The 19,728-nt window shown below is 41.8% G+C and overlaps 1 protein-coding gene across 1 annotated transcript in view; it reads right to left on the bottom strand.

The window, feature by feature from the left end:
- The window catches only part of LOC115647478 (collagen alpha-1(IX) chain-like), a 116,708-nt gene that overhangs the window by 37,380 nt on the left and 59,600 nt on the right, over positions 1-19,728 (bottom strand). The window contains exons 25-29 of the mRNA XM_030554208.1: positions 18,050-18,094; positions 17,136-17,189; positions 16,978-17,031; positions 1,327-1,380; positions 458-529 (exon numbers count right to left, since the gene is read on the bottom strand). Of these exons, the coding sequence (XP_030410068.1) occupies positions 458-529; positions 1,327-1,380; positions 16,978-17,031; positions 17,136-17,189; positions 18,050-18,094 (279 nt within the window). The remainder of the gene's footprint in view (positions 1-457; positions 530-1,326; positions 1,381-16,977; positions 17,032-17,135; positions 17,190-18,049; positions 18,095-19,728) is intronic.

The raw sequence follows: 19,728 nt of genomic DNA on the forward strand, positions 1-19,728 counted from the left end.
GAGGCTTCTCAGGGGCCCAATTTTTCCCTACAAAATACTGTTTGAGATACTTGTATCTTATGAATGTGCATAGATAGCCTCAGAAGGTTCAGCAGTCACTATATTTCTATAGTATATACAGAGTATATAGAAACATTGCAGATACTGAAGTAGGGTAACATTTTCAGTGACTTCCCGTTTTCAAAAGTGACTAAATCAGTGATTTTCAAAGGGACTGAGACACTTCTGAAAATTTTATCTGTAACCTTATTTATTTACAGGTTAGATTTTTTTGGTAGATTCTTATGAGCCTTAATTAGCCATCGGACATTTAGAGCACCCAACTTCTACGCAGTTATAATTGATTTTGGTGTGAAACAAGAAACTCTGAGAAATTAATAATCATAAGGAGTGATGTTAAAATCATTGTATTCCACATGTTGCCATTCTTTATGGTGCATTTGAGTGCATTTCTTACCCTGTCACCTTTGGCGCCTGGTAGGCCTGAAGGACCTGGCAGTCCCGGTAGTCCTAGATCTCCTTCAGGACCCTGTGAAAACAAACCAAGGATGGAAACTTCCCAGTATTGTTTCTGGGTAGAACCAGTGGATAACTATAACCAAGGGCCAGTTTATTGGCCCCTTACACACATTGAGTAGGACTTTATTCCCAGAGTAGTCCCAGTCGGGGCATACTCTGTGTGAATGAAGATTGCAGAATCTTGCCCATCTAAACAGTACTTTTGAGGAACTTATTACTGACGAACACAAATAGCAGCACTTATTGGACTTTCCCCTCCAGCCCTAGTGCTAAATAGTTTAGTTCTTAACAAAAAAATCCTGTCATATATTCCCCATGGCTTGTACATTCCTCCTTAACAGCAGGCTCTTTCAGCTCAGATCTCTCCAACTGTGCTTCTAACTAGTACTGTGTAAATATTGTCTGACTAGTAGTACAAGAGGGCATTCATGATCTGTCCCATTCATTAGTTCTAGGTAGCTGCTAGCAGAAAGCTGGTCTTTCACTACTTCTGCTTCTTGAAAATGCATAGTGCGCACACAATCTTACAGCTTTGGCATCACACAAAACAAAAAAGCTTTACTCTTTGTCTATCTTGCCACCTCTCATAACCACAATACAGTCTCAACACATTTTCATATGCTTTCAAATGTGAACACTGATTTTACTACAGACACAAAGTACTGAAAAGGAAGCTTATCAATCATCCTTTTCATCATACTCCCCTGACTCCCTGTGTAAATGAATAGGGGAGTGAGGATTCCTTCTGATGCCATAAGTTCCTGGAAAATAAATATAAGCTGATGGGAACTGAAATATGCTGCTTACCAGTTTCCCTGGTGGACCTGGAGGCCCAGCAGGACCTGGCTCACCTTTGCTACCCTTTAAAGAAACAGAAAGGCATTGTTACAACCTTGAATATTTATTTTCTCATTAATTGTAAATGGATGACCTTTTCCCTCCTCAGTCTTATTCAATGACTGTTTATCAGTTGGCTCTAATTTAAGGTTCATGTATATTAATACAAACAAATGCAAGACTCATAAAACTAAAAAGTTCTTAAAAGTAGTTTAAAAATCACTATACGTCTGTCATGGCATACACTATGTTAATTAACATTACATTCCTGGACTTTTCTCATAATTTCCCAGTATAGACAAGCAAGGTCTATTTTACAATTACAACTATTTAATAACATTTAGGGACAGTCTGTGAACCCGTAACTCACACCAGTTAGCAATTACTCACAGAAGTGATCCTCTCCATGGGACTACTCCAGTGAGTAGCCGCTTATCACTAGCCAACTTCAGGAAAGCACTTGATCACTTCATTGAGGGCTTGTCTACATCAGAAAGTTGCAGCACTGGTGAGGGAGTTACAGCGCTGCAACTTTGAAGGTGTACACATCTGCAGGGCATCACCAGCGCTGCAACTCCCTGTTTGCAGCGCTGGCCGTACTCCCGTTTTGTCTCGGGTGTAGAGGATCCAGCGCTGGTGATCCAGCGCTGGTAATCCAATGTAGACACTTACCAGCGCTTTTCTTGACCTCCGTGGAAGGAGGAAGCCTCTGGTAATCAAGCTGGTCTCCTTCCCCGGCTTGCTCTCTCGTTCCCGGAACCCCGAACAAGCAGGTCTCCTTCCCTGCGGTTTGCAGGGTGGTTCGGGGAACGCGAGAGCAAACCGCGGCGAAGCTGGTCTCCTTCCCCGGTTTGCTCTCGCGTTCCCGGAACCCCGAGCAAGCAGGTCTCCTTCCCTGCGGTTTGCAGGGTGGTTCGGGGAACGCGAGAGCAAACCGCGGCGAAGCTGGTCTCCTTTCCCGGTTTGCTCTCTCGTTCCCGGAACCCCGAGCAAGCAGGTCTCCTTCTCTGCGGTTTGCAGGGTGGTTCGGGGAACGCGAGAGCAAACCGCGGCGAAGCTGGTCTCCTTTCCCGGTTTGCTCTCTCGTTCCCGGAACCCCGAGCAAGCAGGTCTCCTTCCCTGCGGTTTGCAGGGTGGTTCGGGGAACGCGAGAGCAAACCGCGGCGAAGCTGGTCTCCTTTCCCGGTTTGCTCTCGCGTTCCCGGAACCCCCCTTGAAGCCGCCCAACAGCGCTGCAGTGTGGCCACATCTAACACCACTTGCAGCGCTGGTTGCTGTAAGTGTGGCCACTCTGCAGCGCTGGCCCTATACAGCTGTACTAATACAGCTGTAACAACCAGCGCTGCAAAATTTTAGATGTAGACATGGCCTAAGTCTATCTCTATCCAAGACAGCACTTAAGCACATGCTTAACTTTACCCATGTGTTTTTAAGTCTCATCAATGAGACTTACATGCATACATAAGTGTGGTCATGAGGCCCAGTGTGAGTTTGCATATCATAATCTGGCTTTTAACTATTAGCCTAAAGTCTCATACTTCCTTACAGTGGACACATCCAGAGCCAAATGTGAAAATTTCATGGGAGCGTTCTGGTCAGCAGCAGACTCAATGAGGTAACAAAGACCATGAATTTTTTTGGGGGGGAGGGGGAACCCTAAAACTTGTGGGTTTTGTCATGGATGTCAGGACAAGCATACATCTTTAATTATGCTTTAACCTCATGACGTGAACATATTAAAATTTAAATTTATATATATATATTAGACATCATATCCATATATTAATAGCAGCACTATCTCTTTAAAATATATACTATGGGTGAATTTCAAAATTTGAAGAAATTTTCAAAAGCGCCTAAGTCTCATTTTCAAAAGGAATTTGGGACAGATTTTTAAAGATATTTCAATGGGAGTTAGGCACCTAGGTGTTTTTGAACATACCACTAAGTGCCTACCTTCATCTTTAGGCACCTAAATACCTTTACAAATCTGGTCCTTAGACGTCTGTCTCATTGAAAGTCAATAGGACTTAGGCACCTAAATCACATAGGCTGAGATTTTTAAAGGTATTCAGGCATTGCAGTGCTCAGTGTTGCAGAGCTCAACTGATTTAGGAACCTAAATCTCACTTTCTAGAGGCATTAGACCCTTGGGAGCCTAAATTCCAGTGATTGTCCTAAGTGCCTAAATCCCTTTAGATGATGATAATTAGGCTCCTAAATCAGTTAGCCATTGCATTGATGAGTGCCACAACACCTCAAAACCTTTAAAAATTTGGTCTTTGGGGACTTTTGAAATTCATATCGTATACAATTTAGGGATAATACTTGCTGTAAAATCATGATGCAGCATGTAACGAGACAATAACATTCTTTATTTAGCAGTGAAAGTTATCAGTTATAAAGACTGGTTATTTTAATCTGATGTGTGTGGCTCTAAAAGATCTGGCTGAGAGTGGATCTAATTACTCCAATATGACATACAGTATTTAATTTACTATTTCAGAATGAAAAGGAAATTGTGACATAAGTGGATAAAAGGAGACATAAAAAATGCATTTTACGCCATATGTCATAAATGCATGGATTGGCTTCTCAGACAAGGTTAGAAAGACTGAACACTCAAATTTTCACAAAATAATGAGGTATCCTGGAGAGATCAGAGAACTTAGAAAGGTTTTTTCCCAGTCATTTCCTCAACAAAGTTCCTGTGCTGTTAAAGCCATTATTTTTTTAAAAGTATTGCTGCATGGCTTGTGAAAGCATTATTCATAGTAACAGTCTGACCCTCACCCTGTGACCCAAAAAATTCAGTAATCTTCTGTAAATCCTACATTTAACCACATGAATTCTGTTTTACACTTCTACCCAGGATTGTCACATATTGTTCTAGATTTTAGGTTCAAGAAAGAAGATTTAATTTTAACTAAGATCAGTTTAAAAACCATTTATATCTGGATACCACATAAGGACCATTTCTGAATGACATGCAAGTAAAATAAATCCTTTCAACACAATTACATTGACACAGAATAAATAATTGGGACTTGAATCATGCAGGTTCTGGTCATGCAATACTAAATTTGCAGCTTTTCCTCAAATACGAGTATTTTTTATTGTTTCCCTAGTATGGTGAAAAAATACATTGAAGATATCATCTTCTGCTACCACAGATACTGTTATTGGATAGATTATTTCATACTAATGTCACATCTTTGGGTCCAGATGAGCTGTGCTTGACACTGGACCTGAGTGGAAAGACAGGAAGACAGCGATTCAAAGCCACTTTTCCACCACCACCAACTCCCAGTCCTAGGGCCAGCCTGGATCTACATTAGCCCCAGGCATAATTTAAAGCAGCCCAAGACCTGTTCTACATTATACCTGACAGGAACGATCCCCTAGGATCTATTTTGTTGGCCAGAGATCACCAGAACACGAAATAGTCTTCATAAAAGGTGTAAAAGTCACCTATTCACTGCTCACTTTTTAAACAGAATAGACAATAAAAATATTGTCCACATTGGCCATGCCCCCAGCACATCACTCATGTCAGGGGTGGAAGGGTCAGAAGTACGTGGTATTTTGCTACTTGGGGATGCCCTGATATCACAGAATCCCCAGATAGTCTGTTACAACAGCATTCTGGCTCCTCCAGTGCAAAGCAGCTGGATGGCAGGCCGAGGATGTGGGCCAAAGACTTCATGATCAGTTCTGATCATCAAGAAAGAACATCTCATGCTTATACACATTAGTTTTAGCTTATCTCTTATATAAGGCAAATAGATTTTATATTACACATCTTGCAGCTGTGGAGGGATCACTCTCCCCTGTCTAAAATTAGTGGGAGTTTTAACATTGGCTTCACTGGAAGCAGGATTGTGACGTTCATATGCAGAATGTGCTTCTGGCACAGGTTATGAGAATAAAAACTCCCAAGCAGGCCATCCACCCAGCACCATAATAATACTAATTAATAATAATGATGAAGTGCAGCCCCTCCATAGCTGCTATTTCAGCCTCTGCGATAAAATGGAAGCCAGTGCCCCTTTGTGCCCTATGTAGGAATTATGCTGCATGGAGAAACTTCAGCCAGCCCTCTGCGCTGGTTTGGATTTCACACCATATGGAGTTTTTTAAAAGGAGATAGGTTCTGTTGGTGAATTCAAGTCACCTGTAATGCAATACAGAACTTTTTCTCAGGCTAATTCTTCTATTTCAGTGGTTTACTGGGCTTCTATAGATTTTACAGTGATGTTTTTGTTAGTGAAAAATTGTGAGAACTACTGTAGTACCTTGCTAATCTGCAGTTCACTAAACTGCACCACTAATCTACACAAAAACTGGCAGCCTCTCCTCGTCTTTCAGCAAAGATTGTATAGCCAAAGCTTAATGAAATCTCACATTGCTAAGTATTTGTTTCTTTTACAACATTCATTATTTGCAAACCCAGTCATGACTATGATTAGCAATGGCTTACTGTCACTGGAAATTGGCATTCATTATGGCTATGTCTATATCTGGGGCTGGGGGTGTGATTCCTATCTTGTATAAACATACGCGCAATTGCACTCCTGCTAGTGAGCTAAAAATAGCAGTGTAGCCATGGTAACATGGGCAGTGGAGAGCATGGCACAGGCTAGCTGCCCAAAATATGGACCCACGGGGATTAGGTGGGTTTGTACTTAGGGCATCAAGCCCATGCCACCACTCCCCTGCTACTGCAGATACACTACTATTTTTAGTGTCCTAGCTCAATGAAAAGTGCAAGTATCTCTCTGTGATCTGGGAATCAGACCCCTCGCTCCAAGTGTAGAAGTACCCTTAATTTATTATAGATCTCAATATTTGTTTTCATCCTACATCTCAGAGGAGTAAATTTTAATGTTGTATCAGAGATTTGTATCAGAGATTTAGCTATGACTCCTGCCCAACCTATAAGCACTGCACTAAAAATGTTCGCCAAAACATGTACTATTGCCTGCTGGAATGAGCACTTATAGTACATAGTACTATAGTACATAGTGCCTTTTATCTGATGTTTTAAAAGGAACTTCCACACATTAATGGCCAAATTGTGGTTGCCCGTCTTGGGTGCCCAAAAGCCAGGGATAGGGAGTGGAGTATGCAAGGTGCTTCCCCCTCACCTGTGCCCTGCTTTGGCCATAGCCACAGTGTGGTTGGAGAGCACAGTCCATGCTGTTTCCTAGCACCACTGTGGTGATAGCTGCCAGAAAAGGGGTGAAGAGGGGTGCACTCTCTAAGGGTAATGCAGCTGCCATGCTGGTGTGTAAAGGGGCTGGCCACAATCTAGCTCCAGTGTCCTTTCAGATTCTCAGATAAAAGGCACCATCCATTGTGGGCTGGATCCTCAGGTGCATCCAAGCAGAGAAGGCCATTGGTGGCTATGCAAGGGGACAAGTCGTCTGTCCCAGTAATGCAAAACAACTCGTAGGATAGGCAAGGACCCAGCCCTGTTAGAGTTTACTATTTCAGCAAAGAATAAACACGATTTGGGGTAAATTTGAGTGCATGTGTGCAGTTTTGCCTTGAGCCAGACAGGGTTCTTCCTGGGGACATTGTCTGTAGCACAGCTCCTCCACCTCCCCTCCAGCCCACATGCCAATTCTAGCCTGAATTAACTGAGACTGCCAGCAAAAAAAAATAAAAATCTTTAACAAAAACTAACTTTTTCAAGTGGCTTAATATCAGTTTTATACTGTCAGACAGGATGGTCACACCTCTGTACGTGACATTCTCTGCCAATGCTACACTAACAATTATTCATGGAATGTATGGCATCAAGAATACAGATGACATTCCATTAACCATCCAGCATTATGTAAAGTTACCTGGGTTAAATATTTAAAGATGTGTGTATGCATATTAATACAGTAGAAATATAGACTCTGATAAGTATTAACGTACGCTTATTGCAAGTGCCAAGTGATCATATGGCCTAAGACATTATCCCTTCAAAATCAGGTCAGGCACAGAAGGGAGAATCTAGTGGCTTAGAAAGGAGGACCAGGAAACCTGGGTTCTTCGTTTGCTTCACACACCCTGTGTGATGTTAATCTATCTGTGCAGCTTTAAAACAGGAATAGTAATACTACCCCATGCCCTAGGGGTTGTTTAAAAACAACTTCATTATTTGTTAAGCTCTAAGACTAAACGGACAATCAGTGCCAAAAAATGTGTGTATGCACAGTACGTCCTGGGAAGGTGAAGACATCGGACTACTTATCCTGCCACTGTGTTGATGCCCAACTGAAGAAAATGGACTCACTTTTTAAACTTGAGGCATGTAAAGGGACCTGGTATCAAAAAGTTGATTTAAGTGACAGAACAATTAGTACAGCAATCCAGGATACATTTCAAGCTGAAAAAAAGGTCTTACAATTGTACCTATGAAAATAATCTTTGCACTAGAGCACAGATAAAGAAAATAACTTAGCTAAAAACTACTGTATATACTAAATATTTTCTAAAAAACAGCCAGTATATAAAAGCTAATATGCATGCATGTCTCAAGGTTATTTACTCAACTTACTATTAAAGCTTAAAACACCCCAAGCTATTTAATAAATTCAGAACTATGCAAAATTTTAACCGACTAGAAAGGCTGGGAATAAAGCAAAAGGAATAAGTATCTGGTATAAATTCACCATGAAAAATTAAATGCTGCTAAATCTTAATAAATGTGTGGGGAGGAAAAATTGCAGATAATTACTTAAGGGAACACAGTCAACCTCACTGATTAGGCTTGACACTTTGACGTTTAAGAATTGTTTCTTTTGGGCCACCTGCCACAATGACCAGTTTAAAAAGGATTTAAACCACAAGTGAGTTCAGTAATTATTTAGAATGACTTGTAATGTGATGTAAACCTACTGTTAACTGACAAAACAATTACAATGGAAAAGAAGATATGTTTGATTGGAAATTAGAAAATGCAAGTTTCATGGTACTCTTGTTACAAATGTAGGGATGTCATTTTTCTGTTTTATTAAAGCTCATAAATTATAACAGACTTTTTCTCAATGGCCCATACCAATTTTCTAATTAAAATTGGATAAATGATTATATTTTCTCAAGTGTTTATTTTCCTATACAGAAAATCTTCAGTAGTCAGGCACATAAGATTGTATGATCTATTCCAACAAACAAATAAAAAGTATTTTATCTGTTGGAATAGACTATGTAATCGAATTATCTTCATTTGAATCATTAAAGCCTCTTCTGGAAAACTATTATAAATGTTTAAGCTATTGGATATGACAGTTCTGGTTTCTGAGCACTGACTGGCTAACAACCAGGGTAACAATATTCTTCTGTGGATTTTAATAATAAAAATGGTCCTATTTATATAGCATCTTACATCCCAAAGGTTCCCAAAAAGGTTAACAATATGATGATTTAGTTGGTGTTGGTCCTGCTTTGAGCAGGGATTGGACTAGATGACCTCCTGAGGTCTCTTTCAACCCTAATCTTCTATGGCTCTAATATAGAGGTGTTACTGCTTCACCACTGAAGTGTAATCACCAATGAGGGAAATACAGCCATTATTTAATAGTGCACAGAAGCAGCAACAGGGCTTAAAAATTCACTTGCCAGCAGAAATAGGAATTTTCCATTGGTAAGTGTCTCTTGCAGGCTGCTTAGGTAAAAGAGGCACCCTGCAAATATTGTTAATAAAATAGAAAAAAATCACATTTAAATTTGTAAACAAGAATCTCACTCCCGCTATGCATATCAAGTTACACCACAAAGGCACACTGGAGGAGTGCTAATTTTGTTGGCTCCATCATCCCACACTGAAGGGTGTCCTGGCCCTTCAGCAATTACTAGCCTTGTTGTCTCTCCACAGCACTAAAGCAGAGGACAGAGGTAACACAACTCTTTTGACTCTCCTTCCTTTTAACCCAGAGAAGGTGCTGTGGCTTCCTTACTTACAGTTCTCTCACTTCCTTAGGTCTATTAAGAAAACGATCCTAATAGCAGGGACTTCTTGGTGGCTCCTCCTCTTCTCTGTCAGGAGAAAAAGGGAAGAACCCCAGACCCCTCCTGACTCCTGCCACAGAACCCTTCACTAGGAAGATAAATGGAATACTGGCTTAATATGAGTAGAGGGCCTTTGACAGTAGAAGGAACCTGGAGAGGAGAGAAAGGAAGGGAATGATCAGTAGGAGGATGGAGAGTGTAGACTTGAGGAAAGGAAAAGTTAGAAGAGAAGAAGAAAGAAAGTGAAATAAGTGGTAAAGAGGTGACCAAAGTAGAGATTAGGAGAGGGGAAGGAAAGACAAAAGAAATAATTCATTGAAGAGCAACCATGGGATCTTTGATGACTGTATATGGTTGGTCATGAATAGAGCTGGTCAAAATTTTTCAATTTTTCCAAACTGATACAATTTAAAAATATGAATTTTTTTAAGTTTCCATTTTTGACCAGTTGTAGAAACTGGTCAAAATATTGTAAATGTTTAATTCTGAAATTTTTATTTAAAAATAAAACCTGTGGATATACTGAAAAACATTGTGGAATTTTCCCTCTTTTTGTCAAGATGTTCTAGTCATGACAGCCAAATGATGATCTCTCCAGAAGCACACTGTTCCATAACACCACAGCAGGGCAGTGGTTCATCAGGACTCGTTCAGGGAGGATGAACTCTTTGTTGATACATATCAAACATTGTTTCCACACTCAGTGGACAATTACTAGCACTGTTTAGTGAAGATTCAGCTGGAACATGATGCAACTGTGTGATAAAGTGACAGTTTATTCTGTCAATAAAATGTGGGCTAAATGTTCTGCCTGGCCCATGTCTCTGCCTGCTCTTACTCTTTGGACATATGGGCACAAATCCGGGATTTTGCCCAAGGTCATGGAGAGAGAATTCCTGACTAGACATATGTGAGTGCACAAATCCCTTGATTTGCCCACCTGTAGTAAATGTACACACGTAAATAGTTCAGACACTACGGAAATCAGATCTTATTAAGCAAACTAGAGCACTCCTTACAATGCCTGTTTTATTTAGGGGCCAGCTTCTAGGTTCATGTCCAGCTGTTCTGAATGCTGTCGCCATGTGATGCAATGACTAAAAATATCACTTAATACTGGGATTTCACAAGACTTTATGTTAAGACCTTTTTTTTTTTCCTTTGCACTCCCTGTCATAAACAGATAGCTAGGGGTTAATGTCTCTTTCACCTGAAAAAAAAGTAACCTGAAGCACCTGACCAGAGGACCAATCAGGAAACCGGATTTTTTCAACTCTGGGTGGAGGAAAGTTTGTGTCTGAGTTCTTGGTCTGTCTGCCTGAGTCCCTCTCAGCTATGAGGAGAATTTTTCTTTTTCCTTTCTAATCTTCTGTTTCCAAGTTGTAAGTACAAAGTTGGTTTTTTGTTTTGTATTTACATGTCTATAGTTGCTGAAGTGCTTTGATTTGTATTCTTTTTAAATAAGGCTGTTTATTCATATTTCTTTTAAGCAATTGACCCTGTATTTGTCACTTTAATACAAAAAAAACCATTTGTATGTATTTTTCTTTCTTTTTATATAAAGCTTTCTTTTAAGACCTGTTGGAGTTTTTCTTTGGTGGGGAACTTCAGGGAATTGGGTCTGCAGCTCACCAGGAAATTGGTGGGAGAAAGAAGTCAGGGGGAGGTCTGTGTGTGTTAGATTTACTAGCCTGATTTTGCATTCCCTCTGGGTAAAGAGGAAAGTGCTTTTGTTTCCAGGACTGAAATTACAAAGGGTGAACTCCCTCTGCTTAGAGTCACGGAGGTTGCTTCTGTGTATCTCTCCAGGAGCACCTGGAGGGGGGAAGGGAAAAAATTTATTTCCCTTGGTTGTAAAACTCAAGGGTTTGGGTCTTGGGGTCCCCAGGGAAGGGTTTCGGGGGGACCAAAGTGCCCCAAAACACTCTAATTTTTTGGGTGGTGGGAGCAGTACCAGGTCCAAGCTGGTAACTAAGCTTGGAGGTTTTCATGCTAACCCCCATATTTTGGATGCTAAGGTCCAAATCTGGGACCAGGTTATATGACATGGTGGCAGCGGTGGGATAGATAGAAGCCAGTAGGAATATTATATTTTTCTTTTCTCTGCTAGGGGCTTTTTAGCAGAGAGAAACAGTTTGGTTTTAAAAAGGAACCAGAGAGAATTTTTTTTCTCTGCTCTCTGGCAGTTTGGCTTGCATATTAAGCAAGGAACCATTAAGCTGTGACAAACAGGTCTTTTGTCAGCTAATTGCACTCCCATTAGGAGTCATATACCAGCACTATATACATGCAAATAAAGTGGTTTTTCTGGTTTACCTTACATTGAAAAAATTAGCTAAAGGAAGAAAGGGAAAAAGGCACTGTTGCTAGGCAGACTCCAGGAGGCAACAGAGCCTGCAGTTCAGAAGATAAACACCAGAGGGCACCCCAACACAAGAAAACAGGAACCATGACTTCTAAGGCAAAAATGGAGGCCGAAGAACAAAGCAAAGAAGCAGAACACAGGCGACAACTGGAAAAAAGAGAAAAAGAGGTGGAGCTGAAAGAAAGAGAAGAACAGATCAAACAGGCAGCCCATAAAAGAGAACAAGATGCCAAAAATGCAGCCTACCACAGAAAACTAGAAGAAGAAGAGGTGGCCCACTGCCAAGAAATGGAAAAACAACCCCATCACCTACATCGCTTCCAGAGGTGACCCCAGCCTCAAGGGAACAGTTCCAGACTGAGCAGGAAGCAGATGACAGCCTTCAAAAAGCTTGGGCGGCGGCACGGAGCACCCCACCACCTCTCAGCTCTTCTAATCGATCCCGGTTTGTTATAGACCACGGACTTTTATACAAGAAGATTCTTTCTGGTGGACACCGGGAAGAATGGCAGCTGCAAAAACAGTTGGCGGTTCCAACTAAGTACCGGGGGAAGCTCTTAAGCTTAGCCCATGATCATCCCAGTGGCCATGCTGGGGTGAACAGAACCAAGGACCGGTTGGGGAAGTCCTTCCACTGGGAGGGGATGGGCAAGGACATTGCCAAGTATGTCCAGTCTTGTGAGGTATGCCAAAGAGTGGGAAAGCCCCAAGACCAGGTCAAGGCCCCTCTCCAGCCACTCCCCATAATTGAGGTCCCATTTCAGCAAGTAGCTGTGGATATTCTGGGTCCTTTCCCAAAAAAGACACCCAGAGGAAAGCAGTACGTACTGACTTTAGTGGACTTTGCTACCCGATGGCCGGAAGCAGTAGCTCTAGGCAACACCAAGGCTAACACTGTGTGCCTGGCCCTAACAGACATTTTTGCCAGGGTAGGTTGGCCCTCCGACATCCTTACTGATTCAGGATCTAATTTCCTGGCAGGAACTATGCAAAAACTGTGGGAAACTCATGGGGTGAACCACTTGGTTGCCACCCCGTACCACCATCAAATCAATGGCCTGGTGGAAAGGTTTAATGGAACTTTGGGGGCCATGATACGTAAATTCCTCAACGAATTCTCCAATAATTGGGACCTAGTGTTGCAGCAGTTGCTGTTTGCCTACAGGGCTGTACCACATCCCAGTTTAGGGTTTTCACCGTTTGAACTTGTGTATGGTCACGAGGTTAAGGGGCCATTACAGTTGGTAAAGCAGCAATGGGAGGGGTTAACGCCTTCTCCAGGAACTAACATTCTGGACTTTGTAAGCAACCTACAAAGCACCCTCCGACACTCCTTAGCCCTTGCTAAAGAGAACCTAAAGGATGCTCAGGAAGAGCAAAAGGCCTGGTATGACAGACATACCAGAGAAAGTTCCTTCAAAGTAGGAGACCAGGTTATGGTCTTGAAGGCGCAACAGGCCCATAAGATGGAAGCATCACGGGAAGGGCCATTCACGGTCCAAGAGCGCCTGGGAACTACCTACTATGCTACCTCATAGCATTTCCCAATTCCTCACTAAAGCCTACAGTGTACCATGTTAATTCTCTCAAGCCTTTCTATTCCAGAGACTTACAGGTTTGTCAGTTTACAGTCCAGGGAAATGATGCTAAGTGGCCTGACGGTGTCTTTCTTTCTTTTTATATAAAGCTTTCTTTTAAGACCTGTTGGAGTTTTTCTTTGGTGGGGAACTTCAGGGAATTGGGTCTGCAGCTCACCAGGAAATTGGTGGGAGAAAGAAGTCAGGGGGAGGTCTGTGTGTGTTAGATTTACTAGCCTGATTTTGCATTCCCTCTGGGTAAAGAGGAAAGTGCTTTTGTTTCCAGGACTGAAATTACAAAGGATGAACTCCCTCTGCTTAGAGTCACAAAGGTTGCTTCTGTGTATCTCTCCAGCAGAACCTGGAGGGGGGAAGGGAAAAAATTTATTTCCCTTGGTTGTAAAACTCAAGGGTTTGGGTCTTGGGGTCCCCAGGGAAGGGTTTCGGGGGGACCAAAGTGCCCCAAAACACTCTAATTTTTTGGGTGGTGGGAGCAGTACCAGGTCCAAGCTGGTAACTAAGCTTGGAGGTTTTCATGCTAACCCCCATATTTTGGACGCTAAGGTCCAAATCTGGGACCAGGGTATATGACACTCCCCTTCCCATTACAGGATCAGTTCTGTTGGAGAATAGACATCCCTACACCTCCAGTTGGTCTAGTCCTTCTTCCAACATACGCAGAAACCGTACAGCAGCTACTTCTTCCTGCCACTAGCTGCAGATGATAGCTCCAACCTGTTATGCACAGTCCAGAGTAAGGGACAGTGCAGAGAGTACAAGGGTGCTACACCTATTGGGCACAGTCTGCTCCCCTTGCATGCCAGAGCAGAGATGAGGAGAGGCAGGAGGCAAACTGTTCTTGAGCCGTAGGGGCAGAGCAATCTCTGCATTCCTGAGAGCAAGGGCTATATGCCTGGCATGAATGCTGACTGCACAAGGTGTACAGGGAATGCTGCTTGCTCCTGCTACACAACTGCACACATAAGTAAGGACCAGACAGAATCTTGCCCAAAATAAAGTGAGTCTCAACTGCCTGCCGTAGGCTGAACATAGATTCCTGATTCTTCTATCACTGAAGCTTGTCTGTGAAAAAGACTTGGACTTCCCACCCTGGTTTCCCAGGCAGCCAGCAGGAAGCTGTGGCAGCCATTCCCAGTCTGTTTTCCTCAGTAGAATGATACTGCATATTTTCAGTATTTTCATCAGAAGGGTGGTTTATAAACTTCAGAGATTTAAATACTATGGCTTAAAAACAGCTTACTTCTACTTAAACCTGTGTGACCTGCAGTGAGTATTCTATTACCCGACTAATGATAACACTTACAAGCTGTCCCTCCATTTTTGTGGATTTGAAATCACTCTTTTCTAGATTTGTGTTGCCATATTGCTCACATGTGTACAGAAACTGTTACATTACTGAATGATGAAACAAAATGAGGGGAACGCATTCCCCTGATCTCTGCAGTGACAAACAGAAAAATCACTATATTTAATCTTCATTGAGTGTTTCTGTCTGACAACAGGGTTACTAACAATTAACCCAGCATGTCAACTCCTGTTTCTATGGACTGCTGATTTCATAAACTCATACTTGCATGTTATGGGATTAAAAGCATAGTTTAGCAGATTATCTTGCATTATCAATGTAGAGAGATACTTTGTTCTTGATCTAACTATAACTTTTATGTGTCTCTCAAGTATTTAGGAGATCAATGCCAGGAGAAGGGTTCAGAAAACAAATTCCATTCCATCCAAGACAATGCAGTTAGAGGCTTCCAACAAACCCAAGCTTTGGTGAGTATAGTTATGGCAAGCTTAACATTGAGATATTGTGTCACAACATGCTGAGTATATATCTTCATGTTATCTATTTTTATATCCTTCTAGGACAGCCAATGGCCAAAAGTCATGTGTAGGTGTGTTCCAAAGAAAATAGTGTGTTGTAATAAAGTATGTTCAGCAAATGACAATGCAAACCACAGAAACATACAGAAAGGAAAAATAAATTTGTTCTTTAGCTGAGATTTGTTGAATATTTAAAGTCAGAGAACAATTAGTTTATAGGAGCCAGTTTCCCTGCGTGATTCCTCTAACCAGTAAACAGGGCCGGCTCTACAGTTTTCGCCGCCCCAAGTTCTGCACCGAATTGCCACCGCAGGCGGCGGGAGCAGCGCATTTCCACAGCGGCGGCAGTTTGGTGGCAGCTTCTATGTTTAGCTGAAGCCGCCGCAGACAGCTAAACATAGAAGCTGCTGCCGAATAGCCCTCACCACGGAAACACGCCTGCTGCCCTAACAGCACACCGACTGCCCCTGCCGCCTGAGGCGGCAATTCGGCGCACTGCTTGGGGGCAAAACAACAGGGACTGCCACGCCTTGCAGATTGTCGCCCCAAGCACCAGCTTGGAATGCTGGTGCCTGGAGCCGGCGCTGCCAGTAAATCACTAACGTTATATCACAGCACAAGGCCTGAAGGCTCCAAGTGAGCACCTCTGGAGTGGGACGGCAAGAGAGGAACTCGCAAATAGAGATCATGGAGCATGAGTTCTTCTGAGCAGCAAATGGTCTCACACTGTGAATTCTAGTGCATTAAAGCTATCCCCAACTCACAGACAGTCTGTTGGGGACCATTTTCAGTCAGTTACAGCAGCCTCATGCTCTTCTAACTTCTCTCAGGACCAAGACTCGGGCCAGGCGAGAGACAGAGAGAGAAAATCAAAAAGCTGTTACCAGCCCCCTACAGCCACCACCTCTCATATCTCATCCGCAGCATAGACTCTGTCCCTCTGTCTTCAGCATTACACATGAGTGAGTGCCACCATATTTCTCTATGTAATTCCTTGCTTCTCCTATCCCACCCCGCCTCAAGGCTTATTCTTACCCTGGACTAGCCATCTTTCAAAACCTCTTGTATGTTTTTCTGAAGTAGGCTAGTGCTGTGGAAGCAATCTCCAGCGAAAGTACATGCCCCTCTGAACACCAGTATTTTCAACCAGAAGGAACTACTATGGTTCAAAGCACTACCTGTCCAGCTCCCTCCAGCAGAGAGTAAAAGCATTAGAAAGGATCCAAGCCACAAAATTCACATGTTTAACACTCCAGTGTTCAGAGGTGTCTATGTACAGCACTGGCTCAGAGCACGTGATGGTGTCTGTTTTTAATAGCTGGCCTTGTAAAGGATAAGGGCATGCTCTTTACTGATAGCTAATCAGTTACTTTTTTAGCTTTAGTGGTAGGCATTGTGCTGCTGGTGTTGACGGTCTTGGGTTTGGTTCCCACCCTTGACCAGGGGGTCTCTACATGTGCGTCCATGGGTCCTTCTGTTTGGATCTGGGGTTTCTCCTCAGCCCATTATGAAAACAGGGACTAGCTAGGATCCATGTTTCAGTTTCAAATTCACCATCACCACCATCCAAAATAAATTGTGGAATAATTTTGTCAATTATTTTGTTTTGAGTCCAGCTGAAATCTGTATATATTGTAATTGTGAGCACAGCTGCTTTTTAATGTGGGTTGATGCGCATCCACTTGACTAAGGAGTTAGAGCTTAGTGTTTTCCTTAAGTAACTGGCACTTGTGATAAGTTGTATGTATACCACATTGTTGGGTTCATCAACCAGGACCTCAGACATCACAGTTCCAAATATGCACAGTAGGAAACAAGTTAAGTACTTACAGGTGGACCCCTTGGTCCTATTGGTCCCTCTATCCCCTGTGGTCCCTGTTCGCCCTGTTTTCATGATGATAAGAACAGAGCATGTTTGAAAACTAACTCTTTGCACAAAATAGAAATGTTCTTGTGAAAGATTCAGAAAAGAAGAAAAGTGATCTTACAGGTTTACCAGAATTTCCCATTAAACCTGGTATCCCAGGGGCACCTGCATTGCCCTGTTAGACACAAAGGTGAAAAAGTTAGCCATACCAAGCTACCAGTTACCATAGCAGTTCAAGAGTATTAACAAATAAATTAACAAGCAATGAAATCAAACCACCTGCTGTACCCATTTTTGCTCTTACTCTTTATTCTCCCCCTGATTCTTCTCCATCCAATTCCCCTAAATTCTTCCCTTATTTTTGTACAGCAACCAATCACACTGATGAGACTCCAATTATAGTGGATGCACAGAAGCATGCCATATATTTAAATTGAATCCCAACTTCCAGCTAATCTCTTTTTTGAGTTGCTCATGGTTTTTTCCTCAAATAAATTTCTTTTGGTCTGAAATTTTCAATGCTTTTTGTTCAGGCCCTATGTGAATATTCTTGGAGAGTTTGAGCAGAATTGGAACAGCCATTTTTCAGTTATTTGAACTGTTATAATTGAAAGCTCTTGTCTTTTTATCCATTTAATGCAGCTGCGTATGCTGTTCTTATTAACGTATCTAATCTTTTTTTGAAGTGTACTATGCTATATGTGTCAATGATATCCTCTGCAGTGAATTTCACAGAATTATTATATGCTGCATTTAAAAAAAAATTCTTTTAAGTATTTTGAATCAACAAAACCTTCTTTCATCTTTTACGCAAGATCAGTGCTATTGTCACAATGAAAGAACTGCAAAAACTGCAGACCAACCACTGATTAAGTTTTTGTTCACTTATCTGGCATGTATCATTTCTTACGTCAATGGTTATTTTTCATTTAACCATAATGACAAATGAACAATACTTCACTGGCTATTTTAAAATTTGATAAACACAAAATCCAGTTTTAGAGGAAAGGAAGTAGATTATTTAAATTATTTTACCTTTGGGCCAGAAACACCATTTGCACCTGGGGAGCCAGGTAAACCCTAAAAGAAACAACATTTTAAATATCAGAGGGGTAGTCATGTTACTCTGGATCTGTAAAAGCACCAAAGAGTTCTGTGGCCCCTTATAGACTAACAAACGTATTGGAGCATGAGCTTTCGTGGGTGAATACATGCATCCAACGAAGTATTCACCCACGAAAGCTCATGCTCCAATACGTTTGTTAGTCTATAAGGTGCCACAGGACTCTTTAACATATTAAATGTCATTTCTGTGTTATTACGGAGTCTAGAAATGTACAAAAAGCATCCGCTGAAACTGTTGTTAAAAATGTAACTTTACATTATTGCAATCATAATTTATACTTTTCGAGTCCTTTCACCTGAAGATCTTGATGCACTTTCCAAACAGCAATTGATAAAGCCTGATCCCCCTGTGAAGTAGGTAAATAGTATTATCCCCATTTTATAGTTGGGCAAAAGGCAGCACAGGGAGATGAAAGATTGTGCTTTGTTCAGGGTCACAACATAAGTCACTGCCTGCCAGATTCAGAAATGGGTATAATACCCAGAACTTCCCACTTCAATCTTATGCTCAAACTACAAGACCCCTCTCTCTTGTTTACACTCCACATTCTCTCTCTTGTATACAATCGTTCACAGCAAGTGCTCTCTATCGTTAGGAAAAAACATAGCAAAAACCAGAACCAACTTCAGAATGCAACTGTAAATCAAATGATATTTTAACTTAGTTCCTTCAATATCTTCTCTGAGTATCTGCTTCTGTAGCTGAATGTTTTGGAAAAGTTTCTGTTTAACACTTGACACTGGTTTGACCCAGTGCAGGAAGTATTCTTTACCCTGGCATTGGAGGCGGAATTTTTCTCTAGCTGCAAATGTAAAGGAAATAAGGTTTTTAATTTGGGAACATTATGCACTATCTATATTCCCAACATATCCAACATTTTAAATCTACAAACTACAAGATTAAACATAAAAATGTATTTACTGGTATGGTATACGTCTCCTTGACTGTGACCAATCCACATGAATTAAGAATAGCCTTGTGTATTTTAACAGCAGAGCAGTGCTATGCCTTTTATGTATGTATTTTATGGTAGATTAAATTTGTTCTTAGTTATTTATACTGTTTGAATTAAATGAAACCCTCACAACACCCGAGTGTGGAGAGCCCCATACTGGAACAGCTGCAGATTCTCCTATCACAGGCAAATCCCTCACTGACATAAAGTGAGTGTATCTGGCCACCAGCTCCCCCATATCCTTTCCACATGGGACATTTTGGGGCAGGAGGAAGTATGGGGCACTCCAGCAACCCTAGAGTGGCAGAACAGCTGCAGGGGATTGTTCCATCTGGGTAAATTCAACCAGCCTTAGGCTGCTCTAACTTTCATTGTGGATTATTTTGGCCTCCACTCAGTCCCAAGAATAGGAAAGGCAGAAAGCCGTCTTTCACTGCCTCACCTCCTTAGCTGTCCCAAACACAAGATCAGTACAGCTGAGGGCTAAGCCCTCAGTGCTGATAAAGACAAAATCAAATCCTAATACACAAATATCAGAATATATCTTCAATCCTTTAACTCAGACAGACCAAAAAAAAACAAAACAAACCCCAATAGCAATGCCTCCTGCACATCAGGATGACCACAAGTCTC

Source organism: Gopherus evgoodei, chromosome 3 (assembly GCF_007399415.2).
Source record: "Gopherus evgoodei ecotype Sinaloan lineage chromosome 3, rGopEvg1_v1.p, whole genome shotgun sequence".
NCBI lineage: Eukaryota > Metazoa > Chordata > Testudines > Testudinidae > Gopherus > Gopherus evgoodei.